This window comes from Salmo salar, chromosome 04 (genome assembly GCF_965601325.2).
Source record: "Salmo salar chromosome 04, fSalSal1, whole genome shotgun sequence".
Lineage (NCBI taxonomy): Eukaryota > Metazoa > Chordata > Actinopteri > Salmoniformes > Salmonidae > Salmo > Salmo salar.
The window spans coordinates 45,775,608-45,794,122 of record NC_138294.1 but is presented as its reverse complement, the minus strand read 5'-3'; the positions used below and the strand labels follow the sequence as shown (position 1 = coordinate 45,794,122).

Here is an 18,515-nt window from a genome sequence, read left to right as displayed (position 1 = left end):
AGCAGGCCATTGGCACCGAAGTAAGATGAGTCTGCCAGCATAACTATTATAGAGAGGTCAAAGGTTATAAGAGCTAACAAGATACAATATGACTGTATCTTTTATACAACATACCCTTCTTCAGAAGTCTGTGTTGGGTTTGGCTTTGGAGTCTGGTATGGTGTAAAGTAATGACAGAATGCTTTGTATGTAAAAATCTATGACTGTTTTATTTTCAAAGATTCCTTATTACATCCTATAGGTCAAGTGTTTATACTGTTTCTCTTGAATTCAATATTTTTCTTCCTTTTTTTCTTCTTCCAAATTTGGCAGTTGCCATGGACACCTGTTGTGCCAAAATAACGAGACTGCAATTGTACAAATATCTGCTTCAGGGTTAAAGCATTTTAAAGACGGTCACATGAGTGGTCAAATGGTTTGTTTTCTGAATGGCTTTGTGAAACACGAAACCCACTAAAATGCATATCAAAAGGCAACCAAGCCTGAGGTTCAAACAGCATCATGATATTGACTGCTTTTACAAGTACTGTGTAGGCCTACTGCAAGATTAACTTGATCAATGGTTTGAGAATCATTTCTGGTTGAGCCTTAACTTTGTTTTGAGTTCCTGTCTTGATTAATGTTAAGATAGTCAAGATACTTGAGTCATTTGTACAGATGTAGGATTTTGAGCCAGTTTGAAATAATCCTGCAGCAACAGGAAATGTGAATTATTATTATGTGAATTATTATGTTAGAATTAATGGACATTTTTGTAGGCGTTGATACATTTTTCATGAGGGAAAATCCAGTCTGAAATTTCTTTAGAAGCCTTTTTAAACCTCAAATCCAAGTTTTAAATTGTTCTCCTGCAATAGGGTGATCAAATTTAAATCCTACATCTGTAAGTATTTATGATAAACCTCATGAATGCAAAGTAAATCATACTAGGAATTAAGTTGAAGGGGTGTTGGCTGGGAGTTCTTGACATGCAATGAATTAAGTGAACAAGTTGTTCAGCCAATTTTTTGTTGTTGCTGTTGTTCGTTAGACATGCTTATGCTTGCGTCACTCATGATGGCATAATTGCCTCAACCTTTGATGAATTGTTATGTCATTGCATGTTTTCAAGTAGCCCTAGTCTTTACTTTTGTTATCTCAAGATCACGGGAAACTGTGTCATGTTCTGGTCATGTAATACATTTCTCGTAATCTCAAGAAACGTCTTGTGTGTCTACGCCAAAGTCACACTCATTACTATGACGCTGGACTGTTAGCATTTCCCATAGGAATACATGTCCTGATAGATTCAGTAGTGCCATCGAAAGAAAAAGAACAAGGAAAAACTGCCTTAGCAAAGCATCTGGGTGCCCAGGGGTTTCCCCCGCTCTGAAAATGTCACTCTCCGCACAATGATGGTATTCAATTATGACAAACCCAATCTACATCTTTGGCAATGTTTGATCGAAGGACTAGCTCTATGAGCTCACCCACCAACCCCCGCCCAGCTACTGATCTTCTGGTATACCACAATGCAACTGTTTTTCCCATTACGGCGAATGCTAACGAGCGGACTCTATTGGTTTACACCCTATTTGGCTACCTTGCATACTTGCATAACTCAAGTCTCAGAAGAAGGTTCACAAAATGTTTACAGAAGAATGCAAATATACAGAACCTTATTTTGTCATGTTTCAAATCAAAATAAAAACTGAAGTACAATGGTTGAACACACTGTGTGCAGGCTACTTGCAAATAAGCACTTGGTCACACAGTGTAAGCTGTAGTCCATTCAATCATTTTTTATTTCACCTTTATTTAACTAGGCAAGTCAGTTAAGAACAAATTCTTATTTTCAATGACGGCCTAGGAACAGTGGCTTAACTGCCTTGTTGAGGGGCAGAGCAACAGATTTTTTACCTTGTCGGCTCGGGGATTCGATCTAGCAACCTTTGCAATTACTGGCCCAACACTCTAACCACTAGGCTACCTGCCGCCCCAATCATTCTATCTATCATAAAATGTTCCCATTATATTTCCAGCTCATTCTGGAGATTTTCTTTTTTAAGCAATGCAGACTACAGTTATGTCACAACCGAAATGGGAGCTTTTAATGCAACATCCCCTCTAATGTATTTGTTATAGATTGTTGCATAACGTTGTCAGTAGTGCTTTCATAACAATTCGGAGATGGTATGGCAACAGTGTTCTACAGTTCCTAACCTAACATTTTGTTGTAATTTTACTGGAGCCACAATTAGTAATTTCATCAGCCTGACCCTGAAATGTAACCACTGTCAAATTCATAGATATGGATACAAGGACTGATCATTTGATCATTTGAAACAGTTTTTGAAGCTTATGGAGAGAACTTAGATTAGAACAGGGCAATGTTTATCATGTTATTTACCATTGATGAATTCATTCTGATGTGTTGAGTGGTGGTATTGCTTTGACTTAAATGGCCTGTAGTATTGGCACGTATCAATGACCTGTACCTTTTTAGAAACATGCCCGTAGCGCATGTTTCAGCTTCGTTAAGTCCGGCACACGTTTTGAAAATGAGAAAAAGCTAGTAAGGATTGTAGACAGCACATCATGTCATGACAATGTGACCTTTTGGGGGGGATTTTTACATATTTGTAGCAGTGTGTAGGTGTTTTGTTAATGTTGATTTTTCAAACGTGATGGATTTTCTGCCAACAAAGTTCATAAGCAGAACAAAGGATAAATCTATTAAAACCTGAGATTGAGCTTCCAGTCATTCTACTAAAGAGTGTTTGTGCATTTTGGGTGCATTAAGCGTGTTATCAGGCATTTTTTATGTTTATACTTAATAGCACAAGGGTTTGATTTTAAACCACTCAACTGTAATAAGAGATGTAGTACTGTATATTGCTCATTAATTTAATTACCCAACAGAATGTTGTTGGGAGAGAACTGAACAATCAATTGGCCAATAATGTATTCAGATCAGAGTGTCATTTGCAGTATTGTTCCCATTTACATTCTGTTTATTTATGCCTTATCCAGATTTAGTATACATTTTGGTGAATTTATGTGCAATGTAGCTCCTTACAGTGAATGAATAGATGTGACCTATGTGTATTTGGTTATTCATGTTAGTCAAACGATTTAGAAAATCGTGTGAAATTATAGAAATGCCTTGATGAAACAGTAGGCTAGCTGCTAATGGGTTTGATGTCTGTCAGACGATACCTTAGTTACATCAACAATACAGTCACGGGAAACAAATTAGGTTTGAATGAAGTTTGCCACTCATGACATTTTGTGTTTATAATTATTTCATCTGGTGTAAAATGTTTTTTATTTTTTGCAATTTCGTCAGTGTGCAAATACCATACAATTGTTGAAAGCGGACCCCGTTTTCTTATGCTTTATTTTCGGCACGGCAGTATGATGTACATGGTGATGAAATGGTTGAACCAGATTGATAGTACTCAGGTGCAACAACTGTCAAATACTGTCAAATCTACCATTCCAGTGTTTTAATTGCTATATTGTATTTACTTCGCCACCATGGCTTATTTATTGCCTTTACCTCCCTTATCTTACCTCATTTGCTCACATTGTATATAGACTTATTTTTCTACTGTATTATTGACTGTATGTTTGTTTTACTCCATGTGTAACTCTGTGTTGTTGTATGTGTCGCACTGCTTTGCTTTATCTTGGCCAGGTCGCAATTGTAAATGAGAACTTGTTCTCAACTTGCCTACCTGGTTAAATAAAGGTGAAATAAATAAATAAAAAAAGAAGCAAAACACTACGTGCTGCATTAATGGATAATAGCTATTAGCAGTAAATAAAATCAGAATAGGTCGGAATATTCTTCTGAATGGTACAGTATGCACAACACAATACACATCCCAGATTATTCATCACCCAAGGAAGCAAATGGGTTGGTTCATTTCCAATAAAATCCCTCGCCCCGCCCCCCTGTAGGCTCACATGTATCAAGGAGAAAATATACGCTTGTTGTGTGTATTGAAGTCACATTTGCATATTCAAGATGTATATTATTCACATGGCTGACATCGTCTCCTTTCACAAACCCGCCTCTCATCTCTGTCCTCAACCCCATCCCCCACCCCCACCTTTTCATTTTCCCCCTAGATGAAACTGATTTCCAAATTCAGCACAGTATTCGTCATGAGGTTGCCAACTAATTAAAGCAGCTCTGATTAACCTGAAGTCAGACTGGTGATGCTGCTCTCTTCCCATTTCTCCACCTTTTTTCTCCTGTGGTCTTTGTTGTGGCAGCAGGGCATGGCACTGTCAGTCTGGAGCATTGTGTCTGATTTCTAGCAGATGAACTGACCTCTGGGGACTTATTGACAGCTAACTACAGAGGGAAACACAGTGCAGTGCAGGGAGGGAGATAGAGAGAGAAAGGGAGAGCTGTGGGGAAGATCAATATCAGACAAATAAATGCATTTTTGTTTTTAAGAACATAATATTTTCGCAAGTATAGTTGGATTCCCCCTGAACGGGGATGAAAAGAAAAATGCTACAGATTTTGGCAGAGGCATAATGAGTGAAAGAAAATGGCTGCCTCCAAAAAGGATCTAATTAATTTTGAAGGATCATCAGCCCCTTTCGTCCAAGGCAGGGGAGGGAGGAGGGAAGGAGGCAGAGATACAGACCCCTGGACTGATTAGCATTCACTGCAGGTAGGAGCTGGCTGCTGCTCACCCACTGTGTCACAGCTAAAATGGAATCACTGTTGTGAGTGACAGTCTGAGCAGCTGAAGCCTTTGTTGCCCGTATTCACCTCACTTCACCCCTCAGGCAGGTGGCTTTACATGTCTAGATTGCAACGGAAGCCAGGGAGGAAATGTATATGCTCGTGTTGTCTAAATCTAGCCATGCAGGGGCCTTTGTCATCAGGTCATCAGAATGTCCCTGACCACACTATTACACCTGCATTGGCTGGCTTATTGTAAACTAGTGTAATTTCCCTCATGATTTCAGCACTTTGTGTCACTCTTCCAAAGCACTATGGTGAGAATAGAAAAAGGCCCTTTTTATGTGCTTTCAAATGTGAGTGAGTGAGTGAGTGCATACTGTGTGTGTGCTTGCGTGTGTGCATGATGATATGTACATTTTATGACACTCCTTAATATAGAATGTACTATTGTACTTGAATTTAAATTAATACGGAGATATTTACCACAAATGATCTGATAGTAGGAATAGGAAGGGCTGACGTTTAGTCAGTGTTGGGCAATGGGCATACTGGATAGGCAATAGAGAAGTCAAAGAGTGACTACTGTCCTGGCAAGTGTGCTTACACATTCAACCTTATCAGGGGTCCACAAGTGTAGCTGCTGGAACCTTATTGTGATTATATGGATTATTAGGGGTCACTAGACAATTGAGGGTGTCCTATTGGTATTGGTGTGTTTCAGCTGTTGCCATGCATCACTCGACATTTTTCAGCTGCATAGCAATGGCTTCGGACTTGGTTCATGGCTTCGGACTTGGTTCATGGCTTCGGACTTGGTTCATGGCTTCGGACTTGGTTCATGGCATCATTGGAAGGTATTTTGCAAAGTCCCTATATCAAAATAATATGGCTACCGTGAGAGAATCATCAACATCTTAGCTGTGATTTTAACACAGAAAATGGCCATAATGTGTCTGTGAGCAATTGAACTGTGATGTAGTTTCTTGATGGCTTAGTTGGCGAGGCTATCCAAAGCTTGTTTCCTTTGAGCTGTTTGACCTAAAACCCTGTGATTTAGTACAAAGCAATGGTTTGTTATGGGACCATGGTGCCATTTTGTCCAACATAGAAAACAAACAACACATGCTCACGGCTTTATTTACTGTGCCGCAAACTATAATTCAGTAAGACAATGGAGAGAAACATTATTAATGTTGTGGCACACAGCTATTGGCTTAGAGGTGATGCTGTATGTCAATCTTCTGTAGTGAAACCACCACAGGCATTTGGTTGTTAGGAAACAGGTTAATGAGGTCCACATGTATTCAGTGAAGTAATATTTTCGAGGAAATTAAGCTTACTATCTCACCAATATACATTTCTTCTAAAATAAAAATGATCAACAATGGCTCTTCTGAAAAAAAAGTGTTATCTAGGACCTAAAAGGGTTCTTCAGCTGTCCCCATAGGATAACAGGATAACCCTTTGAAGAACCCTATTTGGTTCCAGGTACAACCCTTTTGGTTTCAGGAAGAACCCTTTTGGTTTCCTTGTAGAACCCTTTACACAGAAGGTTCTACATGGAACGCAAAATAGTTCTACCTGGAACCAAAATGGGTTCTCGTATGGGGACACCCGAAGAAGCCTTTTTGAACCCTTTTTTTCGTTGAACTAGTCGGGCATTACATTGTGTTCTCTTAGTTTATGATATTTGACTGTATGTCAATATCATTGTTTTTCCAAAGGTTGTCTTTGACTGCTGCTGTGCATCTACAAATCATTGTTTAATTATGTTCATCTGGCTGGTCTGCCAGGGGCATAGGCATACTAATACAATGGAAAGTATGCAAGGATAAATAAAGCCCTTTTTTAGAAAAATAAATATCTCAGCTCAGAGCAGACTGGGTAAGATAACCAAAAGCAGAAAATAAAATCTGATGAAAAGATAAATTACATAAAGTATTTATGGAGACAATTCTGTATTCATTGCCGTCACATGTTATGTCTTCTTTGTCTGTTGCAGTCATGAACGGAAGTTAATACAAGTTGTGTAACTCGATGCCAGTACATTTTCCCAGTCAAATATATGTAAGGATGGTTGGCTCCTTAGAATATTAAAACGGTTGTTGGTTACCCAAATACCCCTCTACTGAAATATAAGGGTTTAATCAAGCTCAGTGCTTAACATAATATTCCTACTGTATACTGTATGATCCTATTCATGAAGACCATGCAGCAAAATAGATTGTAATAGATGAAGGACACATACGGACATTTCCTCCATTCTGTGAACAGTACCACCCCGAAGATGCATAAATTGGCCGTAGTTGGCCTCTTACAGTTTGTGGTCGTGCACATAGAGTATGATCCAAAATGATTGACACCCTTGATAAAGATGAGCAGAAATGACTGTATGAAATAAATAATTCAAATACTGAGCTATATTGTATGCTCACATGTTTTTCTACTAATACAATTGCTCAGATAAATATTTTGTTTAACAAGTAACAATGTCTCTAAACGGTAGGGGCCATATTTGTTTTCTTCATGTCACCCAACAAATGTACATCCCTCGAGTTGGCACTTGGATTGGAACCAGTGCTTTGGCCAGATGACATGAAATTCAAGCTCTTTGGCCACTCACACCAGGGGTGGGTTTGGCGTCCAAATGAGAATGCATGAGCAGAAAAGAACCCCATACCTACTGTAAAATATGGTGGTGAATCTTTGATGTTATGGGGCTATTTTGCTTTCACTGGTCCTGGCGCCCTTTTTCAGGTCAACGGCATCATGAACTTTACCCAGTACGTGGACATTTTAGCCAAAAACCTGGTTGCCTCTGCCAGGAGGCTGAAACTTGGCCACAAGTGGATCCACAAAGAAATGCTTAATTGGCCACAAAATTGGCATTTTGCAATTGCCATTTTAGTCTCTAGACTTGAAACCCATTGAAAGCCTTTGGTTTGAATTGAAGAGGGCAGTCCATAAGCGCAAACGAAGGATATCAAGGATCTAGAAAAACTCTGTATGGAGGAATGATCTAAGATCCCACTCAATGTGACCAATGTGTTCTCTTTCAGAAAAAGGCTCAGTGTCGTTATCCTCGCCAGGTGAGCTATTGAAAGGTATGGAAAACAGAGTTGTCAATCATTTTGACACTTAACTTCTTTATAAAAAAAAGTGCAATTACTTGTTAACTCGTGGGAATTGGCCTATGTGGATAGGGCTAAATTGAAATGTTTTTACAGAATAAATATAAAAGGTATAACCATGGTAGCAATTGAAAGGGAACAGTTGGAGATTATGGGAATTATTAGACAAAAGGTGAGGACACAACAGTTCACCTGACACAAGACTGAATCCAAACATTACACTGTTGATTTTAAGTGCATTTTACATTTACTGTACTTTTTGCCGCATTTGTTTGATAAGGAAATCTGAAAATACTCTGGATACATTCTGTAACATGGTAAGAACAATCCTGAAACATGTGTTGTAGGTGCAACATAAGATAAAATAATTACAAGAGTTTGAGGGAGAGGACTAACTGGTGTCTCCAAGAGACCGCAGACCTGTCCAAAGTGTGTACAGTTCCTAAGTATTCTCAAAAAAGAGTCTTCAACTATAAGGTGATATTTTTTTTTTCAGCTCTCCTAGGTGTGCCGTTGAACTAGAGCAAGCACACTTGTAGTTGTTTTGAACACAACCCTGCATCTCCACCATCACATAATTACTGTTGTTGTTTACACAGTCCCCCAAAAAACGGTTCATTATAAAACACAGTATTGCGGACTTAAGCTTTCACAATGCAATTCAGGGGAACAGATATAGGTGCGCATAGAAAAGAGTTATGAGTGCATTCAAGTACGTGTGTCGCTGCAAATTTTCATCACTATAGACAAACATAGGCTAATTCTGTTCAGAATAACCCAGGGTATAATAACATGTCATCTTGTAACAGTACATCAAACTTAGTGATCATAAACATGGACACTGTATATAACATGAGTTTATGATATGGAAATTTGAAGTGCACATTTGGACTTCCTTGTATGACATCAAAGCCGTATTTCTTTTTAAACCTCAACGTCTAATCTTTCAAACATACACCGAGTCCTCTTAATTTACAGAATTTCCCTCACTCGGTCAACCAACAAATTTGCGACAGTTGCCCAATTAGCGGGAGGGATGGGGCAATGCTCAAGTTCAAAGCGTCTGTCAGTCAAAACCCATACGGAGCTGTGAAGCACAGAGCCTGAGCTCTGACGTTATGTATAACATATTACTGTACCGATTTAGGCATGCATTTATCAGTGCCCATGCCATTTTCAACTCCTATACAGAGACGAGTGTAAAGGGTTAAACAAAATATATTTCTGAGCAATTGTATTAGTATAAAATAATATAATTTCCCAAAATGTTTTGCATGCAATATAGCTCAGTATTTCAATTATTTATTTCATACAGTCATTTTTGCTCATCTTTATTAAGGGTGTAAATAATTTCGTACCCCACTGTATACTTGTATAGCTTAGAGTCTCTGTAAACCTGAGAATCACGTGCTGGGTGTAGCTGAATGCCTTTTTGTGTTTCTCCATGAATGCCTTATGTGTTATGGTATATATCATTTGACTGTTTCTTTTTATTTAACCTTTATTTAACTAGGCAAGTCAGTTAAGAACAAATTATTATTTACAATGAAGGCCTACCAGAAGGCAAAAGGCCTCCTGCGGGGATGGGGGGGCTGGGATTAAAAATAAAACAACAATAAAAGAAAATATAGAACTAAACACACATCATGACAAGAGAGACAACACAACACTACATATTGAGAGACCTAAGACAACATCATAGCAAGGCAGCAACACATGACAACACAGCATGGTAGCAACACAACGTGACAACAACATGGTAGCAGCACAAAACATGGTACAAACATTATTGGGCACAGACAACAGCACAAAGGCAAGAAGGTAGAGACAACAATACATCACGCAAAGCAGCCACAACTGTCAGTAAGGGTATCCATGATTGAGTCTTTGAATGAAGAGATTGAGATAAAACTGTCCAGTTTGAGTGTTTGTTGCAGCTTGTTCCAGTCGCTAGCTGCAGCGAACTGAAAAGACGAGCGACCCAGGGATGTGTGTGCTTTGGGAACCTTCAACAGAATGTGACTGGCAGAACGGGTGTTGTATGTGGAGGATGAGGGCTGCAGTAAATATCTCAGATATGGGGGAGTGAGGCCTAAGAGGGGTTTCTAAATAAGCATCAACCAGTGGGTCTTGCAACGGGTTTACAGAGATGACCAGTTTACCGAGGAGAATAGAGTGCAATGATGTGTCCGATAAGGAGCATTGGTGGCAAATCTGATGGCCGAATGGTAAAGAACATCCAGCCACTCGAGAGCACCCTTAACTTCCGAAAGTTTTGTCAGAAGTGTTACTGATCATAATGTAAGGTCGCGTCAATTCGAATCTGGTATCAGAACAAAATAGTCAGCACATAGTAACTTCTGATTTCTTTGTACTTTAATTAATGCAAACACTTGAATGGTAAATATGTGGTTCGTATATACGGGCTCCCTGTAACACCACGCAGGGCAGACAGAGAACTGGAATGACATTACAAGTTCTTCCTTAAATACTTTGACAGACTTAGTTCCCTCTCCTTGAGGGCCTGTCATAGTAGAGGCTAGAATATGGTTTAGACTTATTCCAGCCTATCGTTGGCGTGCCGGTTGGTCCCAACCTCTAGACGCACTCCAGCTTCCTGGCGGATGTCTCAACTTGTGACTGCACAATGCACAGTTCTCTAAAACCCTTACACCCCCCTGCATATACATTTCACCCATATCCTGTTATTGCTGTTATTCTACAGAAAATCCTGTTTCTACATCATCAGCATTCTTTCCACATGACCCACCATCACATGAGCCACTTCCTCTTAACATATAGCAGTACTCAATTATCTATAGTTTATATACTCATTATTATAGCATCTGTGTTATATTATATAGGTTATGCAAACAAATTGTTGGTCAAACCCTAACAATAAGCTCTTAATATGGTATGCCATAGTAACACCATTTTTGATATTTACAGTTGATACCGGAAGTTTACATACACCTTAGCCAAATACATTTAAACTCAGTTTTTCATAATTCCTGACATTTAATCCTAGTAAAAATTCCCTGTTTTAGGTCAGTTAGGATCACCACTTTATTTTAAGAATGTGAAATGTCAGATAAATAGTTGAGAGAATGATTTATCTCAGCTTTTATTTCTTTCATCAAATTCCCAGTGGGTCAGAAGTTTACATACACTCAATTAGTATTTGGTAGCATTGCATTTAAATTGTTTAACTTGGGTCAAATGTTTCAGGTAGCCTTCCACAAGCTTCCCACAATAATTTGGGTGAATTTTGGCCCATTCCTCCTGACAGAGCTGGGGTAACTGAGTCAGGTTTGTAGGCCTCCATGCTCACACGCTTTTTCAGTTCTGCCCACAAATTTTCTATAGGATTGAGGTCAGGGATTTGTGATGGCCACTCCAAGACCTTGACTTTGTTGTCCTTAAGCCATTTTGCCACAACTTTGGAAGTATGCTTGGGGTCATTGTCCATTTGGAAGACCCATTTGTGACCAAGCTTTAACTTCCTGACTGATGTCTTGAGATCTTGCTTCAATATATCCACATCATTTTGCTTCCTCATGATGCCATCTATTTTGTGAAGTGCAGCAAAGCACCCCCACAACATGATGTTGCCACCCCCGTGCTTCACGGTTAGGATGGTGTTCTTCGGCTTGCAAGCCTCCCCCTTTTTCCTCCAAACATAACGATGGTCATTATGGCTAAACAGTTCTATTTTTGTTTCATCAGACCAGAGGACATTTCTCCAAAAAGTACAATCTTTGTCCCAATGTGCAGTTGCAAACCGTAGTCTGGCTTTTTTATGGTGGTTTTGGAGCAGTGGCTTTTTCCTTGCTGAGTGGCCTTTCAGGTTATGTCGATATAGGACTTGTTTTACTGTGGTTAAAGATACTTTTGTACCTGCTTCCTCCAGCATCTTCACAAGGTCTTTTGCTGTTGTTCTGGGATTGATTTTCACTTTTCGCACCAAAGTACATTCATCTCTAAGAGACAGAGCACGTCTCTTTCCTGAGCGGTATGACGGCTGTGTGGTCCCATGGTGTTTATATTTGTGTACTATTGTTTGTACAGATGAACGTGGTACCTTCAGGCGTTTGGAAATTGCTCCCAAGGATGAACCAGACTTGTGGAGGTCTACAATTTTTTTTCTGAGGTCTTGGCTGATTTCTTTAGATTTTCCCATGATGTCAAGCAAAGAGGCACTGAGTTTGAAGATAGGCCTTGAAATACATCCACAGGTACACCTGTAATTGACTCAAATGATGTCAATTAGCCTATCAGAAGCTTCTAAAGCCATGACATCATTTTCTGAAATTTTCCAAGCTGTTTAAAGGCAGTCAACTTAGTGTATGTAAACATCTGACCCACTGGAATTGTGATACAGTGAATTATACGTGAAATAATCTGTCTGTAAACAATTGTTGGAAATATTACTTGTGTCATGCACAAAGTAGATGTCCTAACCGACTTGCCAAAACTATAGTTTGTTAACAAGCAATTTGTGGAGTGGTTGAAAAACGAGTTTTAATGACTCCAACTTAAGTGTATGTAAACTTCCAACTATGTAAACTTCCAACTTCAACTATATATATATATATATAGTTGAAGTTGGAAGTTTACATACACTTAAGTTGGAGTCATTAAAGTATATGGACACCTGTATATGGACACCTGCTTGTCGAACATCTCATTCCAGAATCATGGGCATTAATATGGATTTGTAGGTATGGATTTGGTCCCCCCCTTTGCTGCTATAAAAGCCTCCACTCTTCTGGGAAGGCTTTCCCCTAGATGTTGGAACATTGCTGCGGTGTCTTGCTTCCATTCAGCCACGAGCATTAGTGAGGTTGAGCATTGATGTTGGGTGATTAGGCCTGGCTCGTAGTCAGTGTTCCAATTCATCCCAGAGGTGTTCGATGAGGTTGTCAGGGCTCTGTGCAGGCCAGTCAAGTTCTTCTACACCGATCTCGACAAACCATTTCTGTATGGACCACACTTTGTGCCACAGGGGGCATTGTCATGCTGAAGCAGGAAAGAGCCTTCCCCAAACTGTTGCCACAAAGTTGGAAGCATAGAATCGTCTCGAATGTCATTGTATGCTGTAGCATTAAGATTTCCCTTTACTAGCCCAAATTATTCCTCTTTACAGTTGACACTGAATTGGGGCAGGTAGCTTTCTCCTGTCAACCGCCAAACCCAGATTAATCCGTCGGACTGCCAGATGGTGAAGTATGATTCCAGAGAACGCGTTTCCACTGAGTTCAATGGTGGCGAGCTTTACACCACTTCAGCCGACGCTTGGCATTGCGCATGGAAACCCATTTCATGATGCTCCCGATGAACAGTTCTTGTTCTGACGTTGCTTCCAGAGGCAGTTTGGAACTCGGTAGTGAGTGTTGCAACCTAGAGAGACGATTTTTACGCGCAAGACATAGGGACTGGGAAAAACAGGGATTTGAAATCACGTTCAGTACGGCCTTGGTATGCACGCACGCACGCACGCACGACACACACACACACACACACACACACACACGCACACACAATCCAGTTGGAGACTTTTATATTGGAGAGCAATCCTTTTGCGATTGTTGTGTGGGAGAAAGGTAGACGTGCTGAAGGAAGGAAAAATATAAATACATTAGCTAGCGAAAGAGGAGACTGGCAGCTGACCCTGAGTGGAGATAACAGGTGGCCATACATCCCCAAGTAGGAACCACGCAACGGCCAGGCAAGCTGAACGTATGGCCATGACTAAATATATGCCAAGCGTAAGCATGCAATGCATGCATTATTTTCATATCCATATGAGGAGAGTTTAGCCACCATTATGTTAGAGCTAAAAGCAGATGTGGGCGTTATCCTCAGATATGGGCGTTATCCATTGGGTTGAAAGATAATGGTGGCAGAACGCATAGGGGGTTTTACTTCATTTACATAAAGGGTGGACCTATGTATTGTATGTGCATAAAAGCAGAGCCGGGGCCTAAGGAAGGCAGTTGTTGTCCGCAGACCGGCTCGGCTTTACTACTCTGTATTAAAGTCTATATTGAATTTACAAGTTCTTGTAAGAAGTGTTATTCTTAAGACAATTTTCCACGACAGTTGCAACCTTTTATTAAATTGATTCAAGCTCCTGTGTCCTCTGTAGGTCCGCTCGAGGCAGGTTGTAGACATTTCTGGTCTCTAAATGCTTTTCTGATAACGATCAGACTGTGAGCATAATGGTATGTCTATAGCCTTTGACATTTTATTCAGAACTGACAAATATGATATGAGGAGATATAATATAATTGTGGGTAAATCAGACCGAAAGGTGGATGGATTTCCTTTGGCTGTGTGTGGTTCTCTGACCAGTGGTTTAGATAACGGCTGAAAAGAGATTTGGCCTTGTGATTTCCAACCTTGACATATAGTTGGCAGTTAACTGTCCACTAGAGTATTAGTCTAGAAGGTCAACTTACTCTTTACGTTGGAAATTAGAACATATCCATTGCATTGCATCCACGTCGCCACTTCAAAGTTTCCCAGTTGTGTTTTGTGAGTTCCGAATGCATTCGCTGGAGTCGTTCTCTACCTTATCAAGGTCAGACACTTCTTCCTCAGAGTGAGCATGTTGATTTCTGAATGGTTTCTTGTTCCCCTATAGGGTGGTATTGAAGAGACCACTGTGGCAGAGCGACCTATGATAGAGGCAGCAGAGAGGACGGAAGGTATTGCCTAGCACTGGTCTTCACTCAGCCACCTCCACCAGGAACCTGTAGCAGTGTGTCCCGTGCCTCATCACCAGCCTCACACACATCTTCCCAATCAAGCGTCATCTGACTGTGTGAGTATGTTTCTGTGGTCAGTCGGTCAGCGCCCCTCATAGTTAGGCTACACTAGCAGCATGGGTGTGTTTCGCATTCATTAAACAGTCATTGAATATGATTTTATTCATATATACCAAATCTGTCCTGCATGTTGCGATCATTAACATTTTCTGTTTCTGATTGCAGTGAGCCTAATGGATGTGATTTGGTTTGTTCTCATTCTTTGAAAATTTTTTTTTCTCGGTTTAATTTATTTAGATATATTTACGATCATTTGGTTTCCCAGGAATTAATAATAATAAATGGTATTCATTAGTCCTTCCCTTGGTTTTGATAGACTGTCTTCGATAATACCTTATAGTAAATAGGCTTTCAACTTCACTGACAGGTGGTCAAAGGTAACCACTTGGGAGCTCTCCTTTTGTTGACCTAAAAGCAAGGCGCGGCCATGAATATACATTATCTAGATAGATCTAGATGATCGTGTTTAACATCAAGGGAAGGTAGGTTATTTTTTTCTGTCACCATGGATGCATAGTAAAGTAGCCTAATTGTAGTTTTACTGCTAAGCATATGATAATTACAAGGGTGAAAGTAGTGAAGAGGGGTCAGGTGCTATATGAATAAACGTGTGTGTGTGTGTGTGTGTGTGTGTGTGTGTGTGTGTGTGTGTGTGTGTGTGTGTGTGTGTGTGTGTGTGTGTGTGTGTGTGTGTGTGTGTGTGTGTGTGTGTGTGTGTGTGTGTGTGTGTGTGTGTGTGTGTGATGTACAGTATGTACCCAGTGAGTAAAGGGAGAGGCGCTGTATAATAGCAGTGGTTTTAAGAACCCTTGTGCTCCGGGTGTGGGTTATGTGGATGAATGAAAATATGTAAAACGTATACAGATTGTATGAACAGGTGTTCAGTCTTACAGAGAAGCCATTCATTCTTTTTTTGGTTGAGGATAGTATAATGAGGCTGTTTGCTGGAGGGCTAATGCTAAATAATATTTAGTGATTTGATACAGATGAGTTAAGAAAATCAATGATGTTATATTGAGATGAGATGTAATGGTAAAATAGTAGAACACCCCATTTAAACCATTTAATCAATCAAGCTTCCATGTGTGGAGTGACAAAGCTATTGGATGCCATTGATTGTCTTTGTCATATCCAGTCTTGTTAAACTGGTCTACAAATGTCCGTGATAAAAGTAAAACATTCAACAAGTGAGTCGTGTATTGTTTTGTAGCAATTTGTTCATTCTACATGTAGATATCTAAGAGCTTTAACGATGCATGAATTGAGAGCAATACTGTAAGGCGTGAAATATTATGAAGCCTATAGCTGCGACATTTTGTAGATTTGTAGTTTATTATGTACAATTTGTGTTCAGGGCAGTCACTACTCCATTCGTGAGTTTGGCTTCTACATTTTAGCAAAGGAGACGGGTGCAAATACAAACTTAAACACTGCTTAAGCCTAGCTGTGTAACGTCCTGAAATTCAGAGAGGAAGGTAGTTAGATACCACGTCACAGTGCACGCTGAAGGCTGATAAACGAGGCTTTATAGTCTAAACCCACACCACCACCTACTGGGGGTTTGGAGTCTCATAGAAAATATATCACCAGACTTGTAAGACAGGAACAAAACTAATTGGATGGGAACCATCTTGGTTGTTTCGTTGTCGCTGTTGCCCTACAGATCCTTTGTCGTGCTGTTTTGTGCAGACATTCATCCAACTAATAACCAGCTAGTTTACCTCGAATGATATGATTGTTTCGATCTCAAATGCCAACATAAGATGAAATAACATAAAGTAAGATGACCACCGAAATGTGAGGAAAGCACATGGGTTGGATGGGAAAGGTCATATGTTGAAGTGGATTAAATTGGGCATATCTGTGCTAAAAATCGTGATTATGTCCCTACAACAGTGCAGCTGTGTTACTTCTCAAAATGTATTTGATAATCAATTTCACTTTTTTAAAAATTTTTTATTAGATTGTTGCTCGTCACGTGGCCCACATTTCTAAAGATTGATTCATCATTTAAAATGTTTGGCGTTTTTCTTCTTCTGTTTCCAGGTGACATCAGTTGCAAGGGGATGACCGAGCGCATTCATAACATCAATCTCCACAACTTCAGCAATTCTGTACTTGAGACCCTCAATGAGCAGCGCAACCGCGGGCACTTCTGTGACGTGACTGTTCGGATCCATGGAAGCATGCTGCGAGCCCACCGCTGCGTGCTGGCCGCTGGGAGCCCCTTCTTCCAGGACAAGCTGCTCCTGGGCTACAGTGACATTGAGGTCCCCTCGGTGGTCTCGGTGCAGTCCATCCAGAAGCTGATAGACTTCATGTACAGCGGGGTCCTGCGGGTGTCCCAATCGGAGGCTCTCCAGATCCTCACTGCTGCCAGCATCCTGCAGATCAAAACGGTCATCGATGAGTGCACCCGCATCGTGTCCCAGAATGTGGGCCTGGCTGGGCCAGGGGGGTTCCCTGTCAACCCGGGAGACTCTGGGCAGGAGACGCCCCGGGGCACACCTGAGTCAGGCACCTCTGGGCCCAGCAGCGATGCGGAGTCAGTGTACATGCAGGCCACGTCCCAGCAGAGCCTAGAGCGTGCGTACACATCGCATTACTCCTACTCCGGCCTTTCACTGCAGAATGGAACCCGTGAGCGCTCCCACTACGTAACCAGTATGACAACAAGCTACGACCCAGCCCTCGGCACGCAGAAGGACCAGCATGACCAGGACCCGCCGTGGATCACCCGCATCCATGAGAGATCACAGCAGATGGAACGCTTCCTATCCACTCCTGAGACCACCCACTGCCGCAAGCAGCCCCGACCGGTACGCATACAGACAGGAGGCGTTCACATAAAGCAGGAGGCAGAGGACGAGTACAGCAGCTATGGTATGGATGAGTGCACAGAAGACACAAACCACGTTGAGTGTGTGGAGAGTGAGCCGAAGGGTGAAAGCTTTGACTCGGGGGTAAGCTCCTCCATCGGTACTGAGCCAGACTCCGTGGATCAGCAGCAGTACCTGCTTGGCTTTGGGAGGGAAGGGGTTGGAGAGGGGCAACAGTGCGAGGGGACCCCAGTGCAGATCGATATCAATGACTCCTCCCCAGAGCAGATGCATGAGACGGAGGACAGGGGCACATCCCACGGCACTAGCGACAGTAACATGTTGCAGCCCCTGCCCAACCCAATCATGGCCCAGTCCCTGCCAAGTGCCCCACTCTATATGCGTCAGGCCGAATCTCACACCAGCAACCTGAGGATGCCGCTCACCATGACCAGCAACACCCAGGTAATGGGCACGGCCGGCAACTCCTACCTGCCCAACCTCTTTGCCACACAGTCGGCCAACAACAACAAGCCCTTCCTCTTCAGCCTGCCACAGTCCATGGGAGGCCAGCAGCCCCAGTTTGTGGCCGTGCCGCCCCCTAGTATGCCCCCATTCCCTCAGCAGTTGATGGTACAGCAGCAGGCAGCACGGGAACAGCAACAGGCAGCCCAGATGGGACAGGGGGAGAAGAAGCCCTATGAGTGCACTCTATGCACTAAAACCTTTACTGCTAAACAGAACTATGTCAAACACATGTTTGTGCACACTGGTGAGTACACTGGCTCCTCTGATCATTTTGCATGTAACACTAGTATATTGCCATGAGTGGTTTGGGGGTCAAATCATTTCCCTGTACATTTGCAAACATAAAATACACAAACTCAATGAATGGTTCTTTAAGTTAACATGTAGCAATGGATAAATGTTTATTTTGTTTAGTGGCTTGAAATATATAGGCTATTTCTTGATTGATGGCTAATAGCAAACAAATATTTTACTTGCATAAGGAAAATTACATAGGTTTTCTGTGCATGAAAGAAGT

The 18,515-nt window shown here is 41.3% G+C and overlaps 1 protein-coding gene across 2 annotated transcripts in view; it reads left to right on the top strand.

Annotated features, from left to right (window-relative positions):
* The window catches only part of LOC106603045 (zinc finger and BTB domain-containing protein 20), a 47,257-nt gene that overhangs the window by 13,672 nt on the left and 15,070 nt on the right, over positions 1-18,515 (top strand). Inside the window, exons 3-5 of one of the 2 annotated variants that reach the window (XM_045716907.2) lie at positions 7,750-7,794; positions 14,468-14,647; positions 16,698-18,242. In XM_045716907.2, the coding sequence (XP_045572863.1) occupies positions 16,718-18,242 (1,525 nt within the window). In that variant the 5' untranslated portion in view covers positions 7,750-7,794; positions 14,468-14,647; positions 16,698-16,717. The remainder of the gene's footprint in view (positions 1-7,749; positions 7,795-14,467; positions 14,648-16,697; positions 18,243-18,515) is intronic. The other variant, XM_014196173.3, reaches the window with a different exon arrangement.